A 21,812-nucleotide genomic window follows, 5' to 3' on the forward strand; every position below is an offset into this window, starting at 1 on the left:
AAAGAAGTAAAGTAATAAACAATTGAGGAAACACTTCATGAACCATGCCCCACTATGAGGAAAGGCAGTATAAAAATAATGGGTGACCCAGAAAGGGAACAGAGACAAAAAAGCTTCCTAAACCCGGAAAAGGAAATAAATACAGTAATCCAGGAGACAAAAGAACACCAGGGTACTTAAACAAAATGAGACCAACACCAAGACATACTGTGGTGAAATTTCCAAGGATTCAAGAATTGAAGTTGTGTATGGGGAAGAAACAAATGAACTACAAAGAAACCCAAATCAGGCTAACATTGGCCTTCTCAGAAGCAGCACTGCAGGCAAAGAGAGAATGGAATAATGTGATAAAAAAACTTAAAGAAAAACACCTGCCAACCAAGAATACTTTATCCTACAAAGCTTTCCTTTAGGTATAAGAGAGAATAAAAGGCTTTCTCAGATATAGGAAAACTGAAGGAGTTTTCTTTTTTTTTTAAGTTTTATTTATTTATTTAAACAAGCACTGGGTACAGTCAGAAGTGCAGGAGGGTTAAAGAATTCACCAGAGCCGGAGCGAGGAGCAGAACAGGCAGACTGACGAAGTACACTGCTGAGGGGAGCAGCAGGAACAGCAGGAGAGTTCTGCACGCCATGTGGGACCCTCACCAGCAGCTGGGGATTGAACCAGTGCTGCAGAGGCTGCAGGCAGCTTCGCAGCCCAGTGCTCAACCACTGTGCCACTGTGGAGGCCCTGAAGGAGTTTTCAAACACAAGACTCCCTTCACATAAATATTGAAAAAAATTTTAATATCTAAGCCAAGTAGAGGGACAAACAAAACTAACTGAAAAAAGAGTAGATACAACTACAAAACTAGAGACAAAATGGCAACAACAGGCTTTCAGATATCAACAATCACTCTAAATATTAGTGGACTAAACTCACCAATAAAAAGACACAGAATGTCTGGATGAATTAGGAAACATAGTCCAACCTTCTATCTCTAGGAGACACACCTGAGCTTCAAAGATAAACATAGGCTCAAGTGAAAGGTTGGAAAACAATCCTAGAAGTGAATAGGACACAAAAGAACTGCAAGGACAGCAACACTTATATCAGAAAAAACATATTTCCAGTTCAAAAAGTTAACAAGAGAGAGGAATGAACACTGCATACTGATTAAGGGGGCAATGCATCAGGTGAACGTAGCACTCATCAACATGTACTCACCAAATTAAGGAACAGCCAAATACATTATGTAAGTACTATCAACACAGAAAACAAATATTAGAAAACATACATTTTTGGTAGGATATTTCAACACCCCACTCTCACTAGTGGAGAAATCAATAAGACAAAATGAATAGGTATATAATAGTTTAAAACAATGGATTAGAACACATGGGCATAATGGATATTTTTAGAGTACTGCATCTTCCCAAGCCAGAATACACATTTTTTTCTCAAGTGCAAATGGTTCACTCTCCAGGATTGACCACATATTGGTCGACAAGACAAATAAAAAAAATTATGAAGGTTGAAATCATACCAAATAACTTCTCAGGACATAAAGATATCAAAATAGCAATCAATTACAAAAAGAAAGCAGAGAAAACCACTAGTATGAGGAGACGGAACAACACACTATTGAAAGACCACTGGATCAATGAGTAAATCAAAGAATAAATCAAAAAATACCTTGAAACAAATGACAATGAGGATACAAGCTTCCAGAATGTATAGCATAAAGCAAAAGCAGTACTAAGAGGGAAATATATAGTAATAGAGACCCACATCAAGACACAATAAAGAGCCCAAATAAACAACCTTGCCTCTCATCTTGAAAACTAGAAAAAGAACAAAGAAGAAAAAAAATCCAAAAGTGAGTAACAGGAAAAAAAAAATAATAAAAAAATTAGAGCATGAATAAATGAAGTAGAAATAAAAAAAAAATAGTCCAAAAGATAAATTAAAGCTTGGTCTTCAAAAAATAAACAAAGCAGACAAATTCTAGCTAAGCTCACTAAGAAAAAAATGGGAGAAAACTCACATAAATAGGATCAAAAACTAAAGAGAAGTTACAACAGACACTGTAGAAATTCAGAGGATAAGAGATTATTACGAACATTTATATGCAAATATATACAATAACATAGATAAGATGGACAAAGTCTTAGAATTTTACAATCATTCAAGACTGAATAGGGAAGAAATAGAAAACCCAAACAAACAAATCACAAGGAAGAAAATTGAAACAGTAATCAAAACTCTCTCAAGAAACTAAAGTCCAGAACCAGATGGTTTCATAAGCAAATTCTACCAAACTTTCAAAGACAAACTAATACACATCTTGAACAAATTCTTTCAAGAAATTGAGAAAGGAGTATTTCCAAATACATTTTATCAAGTCAATTCTATGCTAGTATCAATACCAAACACAGTATAAAAAAGAAATTTACAGACTAATCTATCTAATGAATACAAAGGCACAAACCTCAGTAAAATCTTAGCAAGTTGAATGCAAGAATACATTAAAAAGATTTTATATCATGACTCGGTGGGAATTTTACCAAGAACGCAAGGATAGTTCCACAACTGAAAATCAACCAATGTAATTCACCACATCAATAATCAGGAAAATAAAAACCATATAATCATATTAATAGATGCCAAGAAAGCATTTAATGAGATTCACCATGTATTTATGATGAAAACCATTGGAAAATGGGATAATACATGGGAAATATTTTATCATATTAAAAGCTACATATGACAAATGCACAAATAGTAACAATTCAAAGACAATACACACAAAAAATCTACAGACCAATTTCTCCAATGAACACAAATGCAAAATTCCTCAATAAAATCATAGCAAACCATATTCAACAATGCATTAAATTAATTATAAACTACATCTAAGTGGGATTTATTCCAGTATCACAAGGATGGTTCAATATCTGAAAATCAATGTGATTACCACATCAATTAAAAAAAAAACATTAGGGCGGAGCAACATGGCAGAGAGGAGACGCTGCGAGTAAGATCTCCCATTAAAAAAAGTTAATAGGGAGGAAAAGCGGCAGGTCCCAGTGAGAACTGGGACACGGAAGATAAACGGGTGACTCCAGCAAACTACCAGAAGAAGAAAGTTGCCATAAAAGAGGACTAGAAGGGAGGAAAGCGCAGAACCCTGCTCCCCTCCCCCACCCACAGAGTCAGCACTCTCCGACCAGCAGAGAGGAGGAAAAAAACAAATTAAAACGACCAACAAGAACAAACTACGCAGCAAGCGGGACCGTGAGTGGAAAGGAACTATTTCAGCCACCACACCCCGTGAATGGGAGCTGCGGAGACCCTGCAGGATTTGCCGCGGAGGTGAGCTCCGGGCGCCATTAAACAGAGACCCCGCCCTCCAGGAGGAGGCCAGGACCAGCACACAGCCCCGGGCCACGGGCCACACTGAAAAGCGGTGCCTGGAAAAGCAAATGCAGATCGGGATCGCACAGAAAAGCAGCGTGCTGGAAAAGCAAACGCGGATCGGGATCAGGATCGAGCGGAAAAGCAGCGCGGTTGAAAAGCAAACGCGGATTGGGATCGCGGCTGCCCAGGTCCCCGCGCCTGCGACCTAGGCTTGCAGGGAGACGCTCGCGAAGACCCTCACTGAGGTGAAAGTCCCTCACTGAGTATCCAGGAACCAGGCACCCAGGCACGGGAGCGGGGTGCAAAAGACGCCATTCTGTGGACACTAAACTGGGCTACAGCCCGCGTCCTGGACCTGAGGGCTTTGAAACTGAGATCCGGAGCACAAAATTCGGGGCGTGGGTTCTCCACGATAGTGGGGCACAAGGCAGACACAGCACCCCAAAGCCGTTGAGGCTTACCCTACCATTCCCGCTCTGTTTCCTGTCCCACGGGGTGAAAAAAAAAAAAAAAACAGCTCCCCAAGGGATCTAGGAGAGATCTCTAGCGCCACCTAGCGACTTGAAACCAGAAGAGGCTCCTGGAGAAGCCAGTGGCCAGCTGGGAAGTTAGCCCATGCCGGGCCCCTGCCGACCAGTAGTCTGAGCCCACAGGGGGAGCCAGTACCCAAGCCGGGGCAGACCAGGCGTGCAGAGGAGTGTGCCTGAGACTTGACATGCAGGGAGTGTGTCCCGCATCGCCATTTTAGAACAGGGACATTTCTTCAGTAAAGACTGCCTGCAGAAGGCTCCCTCAGGAGCCAGGGGTGAGCCGGGGAAGTTCGCACACACCAGAACAACTCTGGCCTGCATCCAACCCAGTGGGGGAGAGGGAACCCACCGCCGGGGCAGACCAGGAGCACAGGGGAGTGTGTCAGCACATCGGCATTTTAGAACAGGGACCTTTCTTCAGTAAAGACTGCTTGAAACTGAAAGATGGCTCCCGGAGGAGCCAGAGGGGAGCAGAGAAGCTCACCCAAGATGCCGGCCAGTCCCAGCAACACAGTGTCCCAATGCATACGGCAAATTAGAAAACAGACAGTAGGGAGTAGAAGAACCACACACAACATAGCAACTCCTCAGGGAAGAAGCACACCACAAAAAGAAAACCAGACCCCAGATTGCAACGACAGTAACTTGGAAGAACTTCTGAGCCTTCCAGAAATAGAATTTAAAATTGCCATGATTAAAAAAATGACAGAACTCATAAAGGAAAGCAATGATAAGGGAAAAATAATCAACGATCAGAAGAATGAAATTGAGTCCCTAAAGAGGGAAGTAAAAGAAATGCAGGAGATCAAAGAATTAATGGAAGGACTAAAGAATTCTGGAAAAAGCAATGAAAGCAGAATAGATAAAATGGAAGAACAAATAAGTTCTCTTGAAGACACAGAAATAAAAAGAACCAAAACAGAAAAGGAAAGAGAAGTACGAAGGAAAAAGAACGAAGAAAGACTTCGGGAACTATCGGACACCATGAGGAAAGGAAATATAAGAGTTATAGGAATACCAGAAGGAGAGGAGAGAGATGTAGGAACTGAGAAAATATTCCAGGAGATAATTGAAGAGAACTTCCCAAATGTGAAGAAGGAGCTGAAAATTGATATACAAGAAGCAAGAAGAACACCAAACTTCCACGACAAAAGGAAAAATACAGCAAGACACATAATAGTAAAGCTCCCAAGAATCCAGGACAAGGAAAAAATAATGAAGCTGACAAGAGGGAAGAAACAAATAACATTCAAAGGAAAACCAATCAGGCTGACATCAGACTTCTCTGAAGAAACACTACGGGCAAGGAGAGAGTGGAAGGACATAGTCAACAGACTCCAAGAAAACAGATGTCAACCAAGAATACTCTATCCCGCAAAGTTTTCCTTCCTCTATGAAGAAAGAATAAGGATCTTCCCAGACAAACAGAAACTATGGAACTTCATTACCAATAAACCGCCACTCCAAAAAATACTACAAGGAAACCTAAAGCCAGAACCTCAGAGGGACGAATAACAACGAAAGAAGGCAAGGAAAAAAAAAGATATTAAAAGAATAAATAAAATCGAAGGAAAGACAAACACAATGGCAAATACAGATGCTAACATATCAATATTAACCCTAAATGTAAATGGACTAAACTCTACAATAAAAAGACACAGAGTTGCAGCCTGGATTAAGAAACAAAACCCAACCTTTTGCTGTCTCCAGGAAACACATTTAGCTGGAAAAGATAAAAATAGACTCAAAGTTAAAGGATGGAAAACAATCCTACAAGCAAACGGACCAAAAGAGAAGGCAGGAACAGCTATACTTATATCAGATAAAACAGATTTCAAACTCAAAAAAATAAAAAGGGATCCCAACGGTCACTACATTATGATCAAAGGGACAATACTTCAAGAAGAAATAACACTCATTAACATATACTCACCAAAGGAAGGAGCACCAAAATATATCAGACAACTGTTGTCATCTCTGAAAACAGACATCAGAGAAAACACATACGTAGTGGGAGACTTCAACACACCACTATCAACAATGGATAGATCAACAAGACAAAAAATAAGTAAAGAAACTAAAGCTCTAAATAAGGACCTAGAGCATTTGTGCATAACAGACATCTATAGAACACTAAACCCCCCAAAAACGGAGTACACATTTTTCTCAAGCGCACACGGATCATTCTCCAGGATCGATCACATACTGGTGCACAAGACAAACATCAACAGATACACCAAGATTGAAATCATCTCAACCATCTTTTCTGACCATGAAGGCATCAAGCTAGAAATAAACCATAAAAAGAAGGCAAGGAACTTTCCTACCTCATGGAGACTAAAAACCACACTACTGGAAGACCACTGGACTAATGAGGAGATCAAAGAGGAAATTAAAAATTCTTTGAATTGAATGACAAGGAGGATACCAATATCCTAAATGTATGGGACGCAGCAAAAGCAGTAATAAGAGGAAAATATATAGCAATAGAAGCTCACATCAAGAAACAAGGAAGAACTCAAAGAAAAAACCTAATCTCGAAGCTCAAAGATCTAGAAAAAGAACAACAAAAAAACCCCAAAACCAGTAGAAGAAAAGAAATAATAAAAACCAAAGCAGAAATAAATGAAATTGAAACTAAAAAAACAATCCAAAAGATTAATGAAACCAAGAGCTGGTTCTTCGAAAAAATCAATAAAATAGACAAACCCCTAGCCAGGCTCACAAAGGAAAAAAGGGAGAAAGCACAAATAAACAGGATCATAAATGAAAGAGGAGAAATCACAACGGACACAGCAGAAATAAAAAGAATAATCAGTAACTACTATGAAGAGTTGTATGGAAACAAGTTCAACAATCTACAGGAGATGGACAAATTCCTACAACTCTACAATCACCCAAAGCTAGATAAAGAAGAAATAGAACACCTAAACAGACCTATTACAAGCAGCAAAATTGAAATGGTAATCAAAAACCTCCCATTAAACAAAAGCCCAGGACCTGATGGATTTACAAACGAATTCTACCAAACATTCAGAGATGAATTGGTGCCTATCCTTCACAAACTCTTCCAAAAAATTGAGAAGGAAGAGACAATACCAAACACGTTCTATGAAGCCAAAATCACACTAATACCAAAACCAAATAAGGACAACACAAAAAAGGAAAACTACAGGCCAATCTCCCTAATGAACACTGATGCAAAAATCCTCAACAAAATTTTAGCTATCAGAATCCAACAATGTATCCATAAGATAATTCACCACGACCAAGTAGGATTCATTCCAGGGACACAAGGATGGTTTAACATCCGAAAATCAATCAACGTTATCCAACACATCAACAAAAAGAAATATAAAAACCATATGATAATATCAATAGGTGCTGAGAAAGCTTTCGACAAAGTGCAACACCCATTCATGATAAAAGCCCTTGAAATTCTTGGGATACAAGGAACATAACTCAACATCATAAAGGCCATCTATGAGAAGCCAACAGCCAGTATCATTCTCAATGGTGAAAAGCTGAAAGCAATTCCATTAAGATCTGGAACAAGACAAGGATGCCCACTCTCACCACTGCTTTTAAATATAATACTGGAAGTCCTAGCCAGAGCAATAAGACAAGAGAAAGACATCCAAGGAATCCAAATAGGAAAAGAAGAAGTCAAACTATCACTATTTGCAGATGATATGATAATATACATAGAGAACCTCAAAAACTCCACAGAAAAACTAATTCAACTCATCAATCAGTTCAGTAAAGTGGCAGGATACAAAATCAACACACACAAGTCAGTAGCCTTCCTATACACAAACAATAAATCTGAAGAAGAAGAAATCAAAAAAACCATCCCTTTAATTATTGAAACAAAAAAAATCAAATATTTGGGAATAAATCTAACAAAAGAGGTAAAGGACCTATACAAATAAAACTATAAAACACTGTTAAAAGAAATAGAAGAAGACACAAAGAAATGGAAAGACATCCCCTGCTCATGGATTGGAAGAATAAACATTATTAAAATGGCCATCCTACCAAAAGCAATATACAGATTCAATGCTATTCCAATCAAAATTTCAATGTCATTCTTCAAAGAAATAGAACAATTATTGATGAAATTCATATGGAATCACAAAAAACCCCGAATTGCCAAAGCTCTCCTGAAAAAGAAAGAAGGGAATGGAGGCATCACACTCCCAGACTTCAAACAATACTACAAGCCATAATCATCAAAACTGCATGGTATTGGAACAAGAACAGACATACAGACCAATGGAATTGAATAGAAAATCCAGAAATAAACCCACAGATTTATGGTCAACTAATCTTTGACAAAGGAGCAAAGACTATGCATTGGAGCAAAGAAAGTTTGTTCAATAAATGGTGCTGGGAAATCTGGGTTGCTACATGCAAAAGAATGAAGCTTGACCACTACCTCACACCATACACAAAAATCAACTCAAAATGGATTAAAGAACTAGACATAAGACCTGAAACCTTAAAATATATAGAAGGAAATAAGGTGAAACACTACGTGATTTGCACATCAAAGACATCTTTACAGATACATCACCCAAAGCAGTGATAGTGAAGGCAAAGATAAACAGATAAACAGGCAAAGATAATTTGACTACATCAAATTAAAGAGCTTCTGCACAGCAAAAGAGACAATAACAAAAACAAAGAGAATCCCCACTGACTGGGAGAACATTTTTGCACCCAACACTAATGATAAAGGACTGATCACAAAAATCTGCAAAGAGCTGATGAGACTCAACAACAACAAAGAAAATAACCCAGTCAAAAAAATGGGCAGAAGAGCTAAAAAGAAACTTCTCTGAAGAGGAAATGCAAATGGCCAACAGGCATATGAAAAAATGTTCAACATCACTTGTCATCAGGGAAATGCAAATCAAAACTACCATAAGATACCATCTTACACCAGTGAGAATGGCACATATTAAAAAAACTAGCAACAAGAAATGTTGGCGAGGGTGTGGAGAAAAAGGAAGTCTCCTGCACTGTTGGTGGGAGTCCAAACTGGTCCAACCACTATGGAGAGCTGTGTGGAGATTTCTTGACCTACTAAACATAGAGCTTCCATATGATCCAGCAATTCCACTCCTAGGTATTTACCCAATGGACACAGAAACATCCATTCCAAGGAGCACCTGCACACCTATGTTTATAGCAGCACTGTTTACAATAGCTAAGCTTTGGAAACAGCCCAAATGCCCAAAAATAGATGACTGGATCAAGAAGATGTGGTACATATATACCATGGAATATTACTCAGCATTCAAAAAAGATAAACACATGCAATTTGCAGCAACATGGATGGCGCTGGAAGGGATCATGCTCAGTGAAATAAGCCAAAATGAAAAAGAAAAATACCGGATGGTCTCACTCATAGCAGGAATCTAGAAAACTTAAATAAGGGACCAGGAAAATGAATAACTATAGTGAAAATCAAAATCAACAAAAAACTATGAACCAGAGACACTTTTTGGGGGGTGGGGGGCGGGAGGGGAGGGATTGGTGTCAGAATGGGGGGGTTGCAATTGTATGGGGAATATAAAAATAAAATTTATTATAAAAAAAACATTACAATCATATCAATAGATTCTGAGAAAATATTTGATACGATATAATATCCATTTATGATGAAAGACCTTGAAAAACTTCGAGTAAAAAGAACGTATCTTAACATAATAAAAGCCATATATGAAAATCTCACAAAGAGCATCATTTCTAATGGTGAAAATCTGAAAGAAAGCATTTTCACTAAGATCCGGTATGAGAAATGGATGTCCACTCACACCACGGCTACTCAATATCATATTGGAAATTCTAGCTAGAGCAATTTGAAAACAGAAGGATATAAAAGGAATCCAAATTGGAAAAGAAGAAATATAATTATCATTCTTCATAGACAACATGATAATATACATAAAAAACCTTAAGGACTACGCTGAAAAAATTAATTGAAACAGCAAATCAGTATTGTAAAATGGCAGGTATAATATCAAAATGCACAAATCAATTTCATTAATGCAAACAAAAAGATTGAAGAGGAAGAAATTTAAAATATCATCCAGTCACAATTACACCCCTGAAAATTAAATACCTATGTGTAAACCTAACGAAAGAGGTGAAGAACATATACAAAGAAAACTATAAGACACTTTAAAAATAGAAGACAAAAAAATGGAAAATTATTTCCTGCTCATGGATTAGCAGCATCAACATTGTCAAAATGGTAGTCTTACCCAACACAATATACAGATTCAATGTAGTCCCTACCAAAATTCCAATGACACTCCTCAAAGAAATGGAACAAACACAACTAAAATTTGTATGGAACTACAAAAGATGCCAAATAGGGCCTCCCCTGGTGGCACAACGATTGAGCTTTGGGCTGCAAAGTTGCCGGTTTGATCACTGACCTCCCCGCCCCCGCCCCTCAAGGGTCCCATATGGCGCGACAGAACTCTCCTGCTGCTCCTGCTGCTCTCCTCAGCAGTGCATTTCATCACTATGCCTGTTCTGTTCCCCGCTCTGGCTCTGGTGAATTCTCTCACCCTCCTGCACTTCTGACTGTACCCAGTGCTTGTGTAAATAAATAAATAAATCTTTAAAAAAATGCCTAATAGCCAATGAAATCCTTACAAAATAGTGGGAGAACTGTGGAATCACAAATCCAGATCTCAAGCAAAATTATAAGGCCGTGATAATTAAAACAGCATTTACTGAGTGGCGGGGTAGGGTGGGGGGAATCACACACACAGTAGATGGAAAAGAATAGAGAACACATATATTAATCCACACCTATATGAACATTTAATCTACAACAAAACAGCCAACAGGAGCCAGAGGAGCCAACAGGAGCAAGGAAAACCTCTTCAATAAGTGGTGCTGGGAAAACTGGCCAGCCACATGCAAAAGAATGAAATTAGATCACTATCTCACCCCATAGAACAAAAATTAAATCAAAATTAAATCAAAATAGATAAAAGATTTGGACATAGAACTCGAAGCCATAAAATACAAGGAAGAAAATGTAAGTCTCAGGTCCTATGTTTCAGGAATATTGGTGCCGATTTGTCTCCTTCAGCAAAGATAACAAAGAAGAACATAAAAAAAAAAAAAGGACTATATCAAACTAAAAACTTCTGCATATCAAAGCAAGCTATATTCAGGACCAAAAGACACCCCACTTAATGGGGAAAGTATTTGCACACCATATATCTGGCAAGGGGCTCATATCACAGGTCTACAAGGAACTCATATAACTCAACCACGGGAAAATAAATAACAAAATAAAAGAGGGCAGAAGAGCTAAATAGCCCCTTGTCTACAGAAGACATAAATACGGCTAACAGCCACAAGAAAAAAACAAATGCTCATTATCATTTATCATCAGGAAAATGAAATCAAAACCGCAATGAGATTCTGTCTCATGCCTCTGGTTATAAAAAGAAGCAACAGTGTGATCAAGGGTGTGGAGAAAAGTAACCTTCATACATTGTTGCTGGGAATGTACACTGGTCAGCATGGAAGTTTCTCAGAATATTAAAAATGGGGGCCTCCCCGGTGGCGCAGCAGTTGAGCGCTGGGTTGCGAAGCTGCCTGCGGCCTCTGCAGCGCCGGTTCGATCCCCGGCTGCTCCCCGGCCTCCGGAGGAGGGTCCCACATGGCGCGCAGACCTCTCCTGCCGCCCGCTGCTCCCCTCAGCAGTGTACTTCGGTCCTTCTGCCTGCTCTGCTCCCTGCTCTGGCTCTGGTGAATTCTCTCACCCTCCCGCGCTTCTGACTGTACCCAGTGCTTGTATAAATAAATAAATAAATCTTAAAAAAAAAAGAATATTAAAAATGGATCTACCATATGTCTTAGCAATTCTACTCCCAGATATCTACTCAAAGAATACAAAAGCACTTATTCTAAGAATTATATGCATTCCTATATTCATTTCAGCACTATTTACTATAGCCATACTGTGGAAAAAACTTAAGTGCTCAAGGACAGATGAGTGGATTTAGAAGATATGGTGTGTATACATACACAATAGAATACTTCTTAGCTATAAAAAAAGATAATCTCTTGGCATTTCTGGCAACATGAATGGAGTTGGATGGGATTACGCTAAGTGAAATAAGTCATAAAGAGAAAGACAAATAATTAATTGTGTTACTTATGTGTGAAATATAGAGAAACAAACAAACCAACAATAAATCCTGGAAATCTGACTGCACAATGGGGGTTTCCAGAGAAGGAAGGGGAGAAAAAAATGGCAAGGGTACACGATGGATTATGGTGGAGTACTATATTTGTTTTGGTGTTATGTATGGTGTGGTAACAACTTGTGAACGGGGATCCTATAAGTCTAAATCATGTACAGCATTGAAAACCAATGCTACTTAAAAAAAAGATTTATCGTTTTATAGCAGAGTTGTATTCCATTGTGCATAGGCACTACTTCTTCCCAACCTACGCATTTGTCATTGGACACTAACATTGTTTATTTTTTTTTCTTTTCTAAGTTAAAAGAAAATATTTACAAAATATTATGTATCTTGTGATAAATTTGAAAGATAAATCTTACATATTTCTCTTTTTCTTTCAATTCCCCTCTGCCACTTCTCACAACCCTTCATACCTACCCTCACCTAGCCATCTCTGACTGAGCTTTGAAGGAAATAATTACATCTACACATTTAACAGTGGCTATTTTTAGATACTGGTTGTTTTGGTGATTTCATTTTCAATATTTGCTAAATTTCTATACATAGCATGCATTTAGTTTAAACTTTTTGAAAAATAATAACATTTGGTTAATAAATAGGTCTCCTACAGCAATAGGCCAAAAATACTGTTTCAAAACACACTGATTCATCTTACTCTAATCAGGCCTTAACTTACCCTTAACTTTTAGGCCATAACCTTTAGACCTTAACCTTTACAGTCAAACTGCATCAACAAATTGTTGTGGGGACAGCTCTATGAGGAATTAAAATGAAGGCAATCACTATTCTGGAATATGCATTCTGGGGATGGTTAAATGCAGTAAATAGCAAGTCTAATATAATATATAATGTCACTTTCTAGGATAAAAATAGTGGTACATTTCCTCTCCCACATGTGTCTCAAGAGCTGTTAATAAGACCCAATATATTTTGATTATATATCAATTTATTAGGGGAAATTTTCATCTATATTAATACTTAATCAACTTCACATAGTTAAAAGTTCCAGATAAAGCCCACCAGACTCATTGCTATTCCTACCATTTCTCTGGAGAATTTAGTTTTGTCATACAGGTACATAGAATGAATAGAAGTTTTTCTTTTTTTCCCTTTAATTCTTCATTTGTTTCAAAATAAAATATAGGTCCAAATAAAATACATGTTGCCAAGTCATAACCTGAAGGAAGATTTTCCTGTCCTGCTGGGAAGCACAGTATGAGGCCCTGATATTCACAATGATGAGGGCAGCCAGCCTTACTTTTGTTTGACCACTTTTTTTAAAAAGATTTATATATTTTTATTCAAGAGCTGGGGTACAGGCCAGAGGCACAGGAGGGTGAGAGGATTCACCAGAGACAGAGCGGGGAGCAGAACAGGCAGACTGACAGGGTACACTGCTGAGGGGAGCAGCCGGTGCAACAGGAGAAGTCTGCATCACCATGTGGGAATCTCCCTGGCCGTCTAGGATCGAACCCTTGTTGCAGAGGCTGCGGACAGCCTCACAGCGCTGCACTCAACCCGCTGCACCAGCAGGGAGGCCCTGTTTGATCACTTTTATAAATATTTTGAGTTGTGTTTAGGAACATTAAGAGTTGAACAGATGGATGAAGAAAAAAGGGTTATAAGGTTATGGGGAAAAGGTGAAAATACAAACAAACAGGAAGAGCAAAGACATGAAAATGGGAACAAGTATGGTGATTGCAGTGGGGAGTCAACAATAATTATGCAAGGGATGTTAGTTCCGGGGAGCAATAGGTAAGTCTATAAGGATAGTGTAGGGATGGATTATGATGGGAGCGCCTTAGAAACATAACTTTGATTTGGTTTGATAGTCAGTGCAGAGCCATCTTAAGTATTTCAACCTACATTGTCTTTAGTGACTTATGAAATGATGTTTTAGGAAGAAACAGAACAATTATTGTGTACATTCTTGGTTCCAGGCAGTATGTTACAAGGATAGTTAGATGGTAAGAAGTTGGTCTTCTGAAGTTTGTTGGATTTGAGGTCTAATTCTGACTCTGGGAAAATTGCTTATTTTTTGAGCCTGTTTGTCTTTATTTTTTTTAGTTAGGGACAATTTATATTTGAAAAAATATTCAAAAATTTACCACATAACTTCTGAATCAGGGACTGATAGCTGATATATTTGAATCATCTGCTTATACTGATATAGTGAATTGGATATTTGGCACATATCCACTCTATTTCTACTGTGCAGGACAAAGAATGAACTATCGCTTCATATAAACTCAGGGTGAGTGGATATGTAAACTACTCGACATATGTATGCAAATTGCATTAGTGAATGACAGCTGGAAAAAGGAAAATAAGCAGAACGATGATTTTGGAGCAACAACATTTTTCATGCCTTTGAGAACTATTCATTTGTGCCATTTTCAGAATTGTTAACATGGAATTCATATTTCTGGCTATTTTCCCTTCGTTAGAAAAGAACTTATAAAATCTTCTCACAGAGTCTCAGTTTCTTCATCTGTTAAGTTGATGTAGTAACACCCACTTCTTCAGGTTGTTGTATGGATCACATGTAATCTTGGAATTGATGTTTAGGATAGATTGGAGAAGAGAGAACTTGTGAACAGGGAATAGTGAGGAAGTTATGACAATTATTGGATCTCAACAAAGGTGATACCTCATTAGAATGGAAAGGGAAGACAAACTACAAAGGAAAAGTAAAGAAATAGCACAGGTGACTGATACATCTTGCAAGTTCCTTATTTCTGTTCTTTTGACATAACCAGGGGATTTAAAATTATACCCTGAAGTATATGGTCACTCTCTGGACATTAACAATTGTTTGCTCATTTCCCTAGAGTTGCAAATAACTATTTGTGCTCTCTGCTCACCATTTAAACATCTGCAACATAATTGCTCCACACTGCCTTTTCTCAAACAGTTTAAAAGCAAACAAAAGTCATTCAATTTCTTACACTATATTTAATTTTTTTTTATTTATTAGAACTTACTTTAAGTTATTTTGCAATTTCTTCCTCCATTCTTGAGTTTGCCAATCAGTCTTCCTGTGAAACAGCACAGGAGTAGGGTTCCGTATATTTACAAAAAGTAAAACTCAAAAAGAAAATCAATCTTGCCATTTTTGGCCTTAGAGAAACCTGAAACTTTTCTTAAACCTTCAGTGTCATTGTTCAAAAGCTCAGTTTCTCCTACCAGCTAACATCAGAACAATCACTACATAATAGGAGTCTTATTGTGCTCAAGGCTTTGAAGGCATAGATTTTCTTACTAATGTCTAAACTGAACATAGAGCTTCCTCCTTCAAAGAACTGCCTTCATATTTGCATGCACTTCTAAGCAGGAAGTTTTATGCACAACTTTTACTCTCCGCGGGGGAGGGGTGAATCTAATTCGAATCTAATTCAATACTTCTTCTTAATTTTTCTTTCTCCTCTCCCTCTTCTCGGGAGGGAATGGTCAAAAATAAATGTTTCAACAGATCTCGCGGTGCTATTCGAGATTCCCCATTTAAAAAAAAAAAATAGAAATGTTGCAAAGGAGTCTTAGCCTTCCGGGGTTTGGGGCTGGGACTGCAGCGCTGGGAGCCCAGAGAAAGCCGCCAAGCGAGGGGGCGGGGCTCTGGCGAGTTCCCCTTCCACCTTCCCCCACTCTTCTCTTCCAACCTCTGTTTGGCCCTAGTTGGATTCCAGCCTTCGCTGCAGCTGCTCCCCAGCGATTTGCAGGAACCAAACAACTGCAGCCGCTGTTCTCACGATGGTGATCCGTGTGTATATTGCATCTTCCTCTGGCTCAACGGCGGTAAGGAGGGTGGAGTGTCCACCTTTATTGTTTTCCTACACACCAGTCTCCTGCTGCCACAGAACCGTTAAATTGCAGAAGTTCGTCTAGCAGCTTCTCATTCGGAAGACACATGCATCTCACAGGCTCTCACTCTCCCCCATTTTCACTTTCTTTCTTTCTTTTGTTGCATCGATTTCATTTACCCATGGAGGTTAGCTTTGTTTGCCTTATAAGGTTAGGATATATTTCTTCTTTGAAGGAAAAAGAAAGCTACCGAGTTTTGGCACATGAGAGATAGTGGTATAGGGTCTTCAGCGTCTTCATCAGGTGAAGAAGTCAAGTGAAATTACACATGGGTGAGTTTCTAGAGTGAGGTATTTGGCATATGTGTCCTAGGTACCAAAGCAAGGGGCAGGAGTGCATATTCATAAAGGATGGAGGTACACATGCTCTAACTAATGACGACTGAGTGGCGATCTACTGAAACATTGTGATTATTTTCAGAGTGACCCCCTGCAATTCATTTTGAGAGTTTATATGAAAGGGTATTTAGCTTCAGCTTAAAGGTCTTTTAAAACTATACAGAACTGGAGGGGAAATGATACAAAGTTGTGTGTCTGTTACAATGGATCTGATTTTTTTTCCTCCTATATTTTCTCTCATTTTGACTTATTTTTCTTTTATTCTTTCAAAATATTTTACTTCTAAAAATTTGTAATTGTCTTAAGAAATGGAAAGGGAACTAAAAGTGGCTTCTGGGGTAGTGGCATACTCAAATTGCTCTGCTTCAAATTATAGGACATTTCACCTACTGGATTCACACTCTTTATTTAGAATAACAGTTTTTCCAGCAGCTGTGGAGATAAACTGGGGTGAAAACTGAGGGTATATCCATGATAAAAGTGAAAATATACTATTTTTCACAACTTAAGGGAAAAGCCACCAGTTGGCAACAGCAGATGTGTGAATTTGGAATGTAAGATTTAGTAACTCTGTCTTTTCTGAGCTTTAGAGCAGAATATTTTCTCTGGTTTTGTTTTGATTATTTACCTCTTAAGAGGGTTTGTTATAGGACTGAAGGTTATGTGAACTCACAAGAATCTTGAACCTTGAACTTTGCCTTCTATGGCCACCAAGTGTGTTTAGACGGTTTTGAAATAGAATACGTAAGCTTACATTTTTTTTTTTAGCAAGTTTAGGTTCAAAAAAAATTTTTTTAGGTTTCCTCTGAACCCCAATTTGTGAATTTCTTGCCTTATTATTTTCCAAGGATATTAATTCTGATATTTCAAAGTATTTGAGTTACTCAGAACCTCAAGTACAGTACAATAATTAAAAATTGTAAATTTTTAAAGACCAGCTCAAGACTTTTAGCTAAACTCCTAATTAGAGTGAACAGATCAGGAAGGTACTTTTACTTTTGTGATATGCAGTTTTAATACTGCTGTTTATTCTTTTCTTTCTTGCTCTCACCCCTTCCCAAATAGCAGATTCAAGTACAAAAGTCTTTCAGAATTTCTATTCATATAAGAGCAGCTGTACCTCTCTTTGTTAGTACTTAAATTTCTTTAAAATGACTGCTATCTTCTATTATTTCAATTGTTAGACACCATTCTTGAAGACTATGCAAATAGGAAATATTTATACTATGTGTGTTTTAATTTTTCTTATATGTGATAGGGTTTTTTTGTTGATGCAGTAATTATAGTTCTTATTAGCCTGTTATAAAAATCTACTCCATATTACCAAAATAAATCCTTGTTCTATTATAATTTACAGTACCTTTAAATAGTACTAAAATAGTACATAATGAGTGTACTTCAGATAGAGCTTGTTTATAACATAAATCAGGACTCTCCAATTTGCAATACCTTTATAATGCTACCAGGTTGTTTTTAACACACAATTCCAGAAATTTTGGGACAAAAATCCAGACAAAAACCCAGCAGCTACGTAAAGTGATATATTCTTATATGTGATTAAGTGTAGTTCTCTGAAGAACATTAAAAAAAAAAACTTTTGGTTTTGGATTAGAATTTCTGACTGTTCTCTGACTCTATTTGCCATATAAATAGCCAATATTAGCTATTTTATTGGAGAGGGGAATATCTATGATAATTTCAAGTCAATATTAATTTATTCTGTCCTTAATCCAAGATTCTCTTTCTCTCATAGCCTGATTAGAAAAAATTTTCAAACTTGTACTCAACTCTACCTCAATACAGAAGAGTAGCACTTGCTTTTTAGAAATGAAAGCAAGTATGTTGATTTTTGCAGTCGACTTTGATAGTAGCCATTATAATGATAGTTAATAGGAACACTTAAGTGTGTTAAGTACATCTCATTTTTTCATGAAAATGTCTAGTCCTGTGACTTAGGTTCTGTGATTATCTCTACTTTTTTTTTTAAGATTTATTTACTTATGCATACAAGAGCTGGGGTACAGGTCAGAGATGCAGGGGTTGAGAGGATCCACCAGAGACAGAGTGGAGACCAGAACAGGCAGACTGACTGAAATACACTGCTGAGGGTAGTAGCGGGCAAGACAGGAGAGGTCTGTCTTGCCATGTGGGTTTCTCCCTGGGCAGCCAGGGATCGAACCTGTGCTGCAGAGGCTGTGGATTGCTTCATAGTGCAGTGCTTAACCCCTTGTGCTACCAGGGAGTTCCGATTATCTCTACTTTTAAGGTAAGGAAATAGAGGTTCTGAGAGGTAAAACAACTTTCTCACAACTAGTACGCTTTCTCAAGGTCACACAACTAGTAAGCCACAGAATTTGAATCCAGTGCAAGATGTTTGAATCCAATAATGTATCTTTAATCACCAAGAAGACATTCTCCCAGTGAGACATGACAGCTAGGAGGCATGAGGAGATAAATGTGAACATGAGGAGAGAGGTACAGAAAGGAGTAAGTCCTATATGTGGAAGAATAGCCTGAGCATGTACATATATGGGAGTAGAAATAAGGCTGTGTGGAGGATGGCTAGAATGTCTAAAGGTGAATGTCAGTAAGTGGTAAATGACTATTCACTTAAGGTCAATGAGATAGAGGGGTGCACATTTGGAACTGGTCTCTTATAGGTCAAGGTATGAAAATTCAGGTCCTAATATTGTTTCTTTTTATGAAAACCATTTAGTAAGAATGCAACTTTCCAGTTGCCTATCTATGGGAAATGATTTCTCACTGTTCAGAACTGTTCATGCATGTCTTAACCTGCTGTAACACAGTATTCATTGTCATGTTTTTTTTTTTTTTCCCTGAAACTGTAATGCCCTGTACACTTACATTTAATTGGAAAGAAATCGTGGGCACATAGCCTATAAAACTTAATACATTTCATAAACTTTTAACAAAAATCAGTGTTGGCCTTTGATTGAATTACTGGAGTGATCATAGTTTGGAGAATTTTGCTGGTTTGGGAGTGTTCTCACCATTTTTCTTTCCATTAAATCCTTGATAGTATCCATTTCATGGCCTCTATACATTTTAGGTGTGTTAGATAGACAAGATTGTGGTTGATATATGGCTTCTGAGGGTTCTTTTTATGGAATAGCTCTGTAAAATGATTGTTTTTATGTTGAAACATAAATTAGTTGCTGCAGTTTCACTTTTTGTGATTTCAGTTACCTGGTCAATCACTGTCCAGAAATATTATGTACTAGAAGATATTAAGAGAGAGAGAGATATGCTACATTAAGATAACTTTTATTACAGTGTAATTGTTCAATTTTATAATTGTTTAATATTATACTTAATTTATAAATTAAACTCTATCATACATATGTATGCATAGCAACTATTTGGTTTGGTACTATTTGAGATTTCAAGTGTTCACTGAGAGTCTTGGAACATATCTCTCAAGGGTAAGAGGGAGGGAACTGTGTGTCTACATTATTTTCCTCTGTGGCACAAGTTATAAAAACAAGTGAAGAAAATGAACACTCATTGCCAAATCACAAGTTACTAGCCACAGTGTTTTCTTCATTTGGAGAATATGAATTAGAAAAACAAGCTACAGTACTTCATTTATATGATTCTCCAGTAGTTGCATTATAAGTGATAATATTTTGCTGCTTTGTATTTTTAAATTGAAAAATAATCTGATGAACGCTATGGTGTTTGTTACAGCTGCCAAGGTTTGTTTGAATACTATTTTAAGATTTTAAACTACTTAGCAGAGTAAATTAGAAACTATTCTTGAGGTGACAGGATGTGGTTTTTTTTTCATGTCAAGTATAGTGGAAAATGGCAGTTTTTACTTCAACTCGGAGTCCCGTATCTGATGGCTGATTTCCTAAATGTCACAGCAACAGTGGCAAAGCCAATGGAATAGTTTGGCCCAATTTAAAGAGGCTTGGGAAACACAGTTATAGATGTGATAATTCTTGGTCATTTAAAAAATATACTTAAATGGTTGTAGGAAAGAATATATTTGGGTGATTAGTAAAGTAATCAGAAACTGGTAATCGAGAAAGATAAAATGGATTTTCTGGCTACAGACTACTCATTTTAGGAAGGTTTTGGATACAATAAGGTCAGTCATCCTCCTGGGTTGGCATAAAAAAAATAAATTGAAGCACTGGATATAATCAGGTCAAATGTTTTAATGATATGTAGTTAATTTCTAAAATACATATTTTATAATCAAACATATATCTTTTAAAGGAGTATTTTCTTCTTTAATTGAATTTCAAGGGTGAAATGTTGTATTTCATTTCTTACTGATAAAATTAAACATATTGAAACAAACCGTAGAATTGAGGCTACCAGGGAGGGAGACTGGGGTGGTGGAGATCATTGGGAGGTGTGGTGTGAGGGGATGAGGGGGAAGCTTAATGAACTTTGGTGGGGGTTATGAGTACTTTGGTGATACACTTTAGTTAAGTGGTATGAACCTGTACTCCGAAAACATATACAGTGTTGTAAGCCACTGTTACCACCCCCCCCACACACACAAAAAATGATAGGAATACAAAAGAAATAAGCATTTTGGGATTCTGTTTGTAACTATCTGATTATCTTTGACTCCAGTTCTACTTTGCAGCCTATCAAGAGGGCTTTTAAACTCAGTACTTCTAATCCAGACCAAGGTTAAACAAAAGTACATTTAGAGAGAAGGGGCAGCTCATTTATGATTTGAGAGGCCAACCTGACTTTTTACTTTTGGTCAGTAGAGAAGAATTCTAAGAGAGGGATTATTTTCTGTCCCAGTTTCTCATATTTTGGCTTTATTAGTTTGAAGTGCCAGAGCATCAGGCAACTGAAATATAAGTTTAAAAACATTGTAATGAATTCAAAAAAATTATAATTAAAATTACTCAGAGTCAATGTCACTAGAAATTTTATTATTATTAATATGGTTAAGTGAGATTTGACTAGTAATAGTAAAAGTTAGCATTTATTTATGGATCAAATATATCAAAAACTATGTCTATCACTTTACACACATTATCTCAGTTTAATCCTTATAATTACACTGTGAGCTAAGTACTATTATTAGATGCATTTCATGTAGTTAGAGGAGGCATCTCTAGGAACTAGAAACATTAGGTATATTGAAAGAGCAACAAATGATTGAACTGAGTTTGTTCTTACTGCAGAAGCCACTTCCAAGCACTGTGTTATTTATACATTTTCTGTGTATAAATATTGAACAGAAATTTTGTTAATAGGACTTTAAAATTGTGTCATGTGATTAGGAATTTGTAATTGCTATTTAAGGTTGGATGATGCTTAAAAAGAAAGAAAGAGGCTGGATGATGTCTAACTAGGCATGTGTGTCTTTATCCATAATCTGCATGTGAGAATTAGGTGCGAGTGGGGGAGGTAGGGAGGTTAGTAGCCCTATTTTCACATT

At 37.4% G+C, this 21,812-nt stretch overlaps 1 protein-coding gene across 1 annotated transcript in view; it reads left to right on the plus strand.

The window, feature by feature from the left end:
- Window positions 1–15,926: 15,926 nt before the first annotated feature.
- SH3BGRL (SH3 domain binding glutamate rich protein like) overlaps window positions 15,927–21,812 on the plus strand; it is a gene marked incomplete at both ends in the record, with an annotated part of 64,002 nt that continues 58,116 nt past the window's right edge. Inside the window, one exon of the mRNA XM_084258237.1 lies at window positions 15,927–15,971. Coding sequence (XP_084114363.1) covers window positions 15,927–15,971 — 45 coding nt within the window. The remainder of the gene's footprint in view (window positions 15,972–21,812) is intronic.

Source organism: Talpa europaea (genome assembly GCF_964194135.1).
Source record: "Talpa europaea genome assembly, chromosome: X".
NCBI classification, from domain to species: Eukaryota; Metazoa; Chordata; class Mammalia; order Eulipotyphla; family Talpidae; genus Talpa; species Talpa europaea.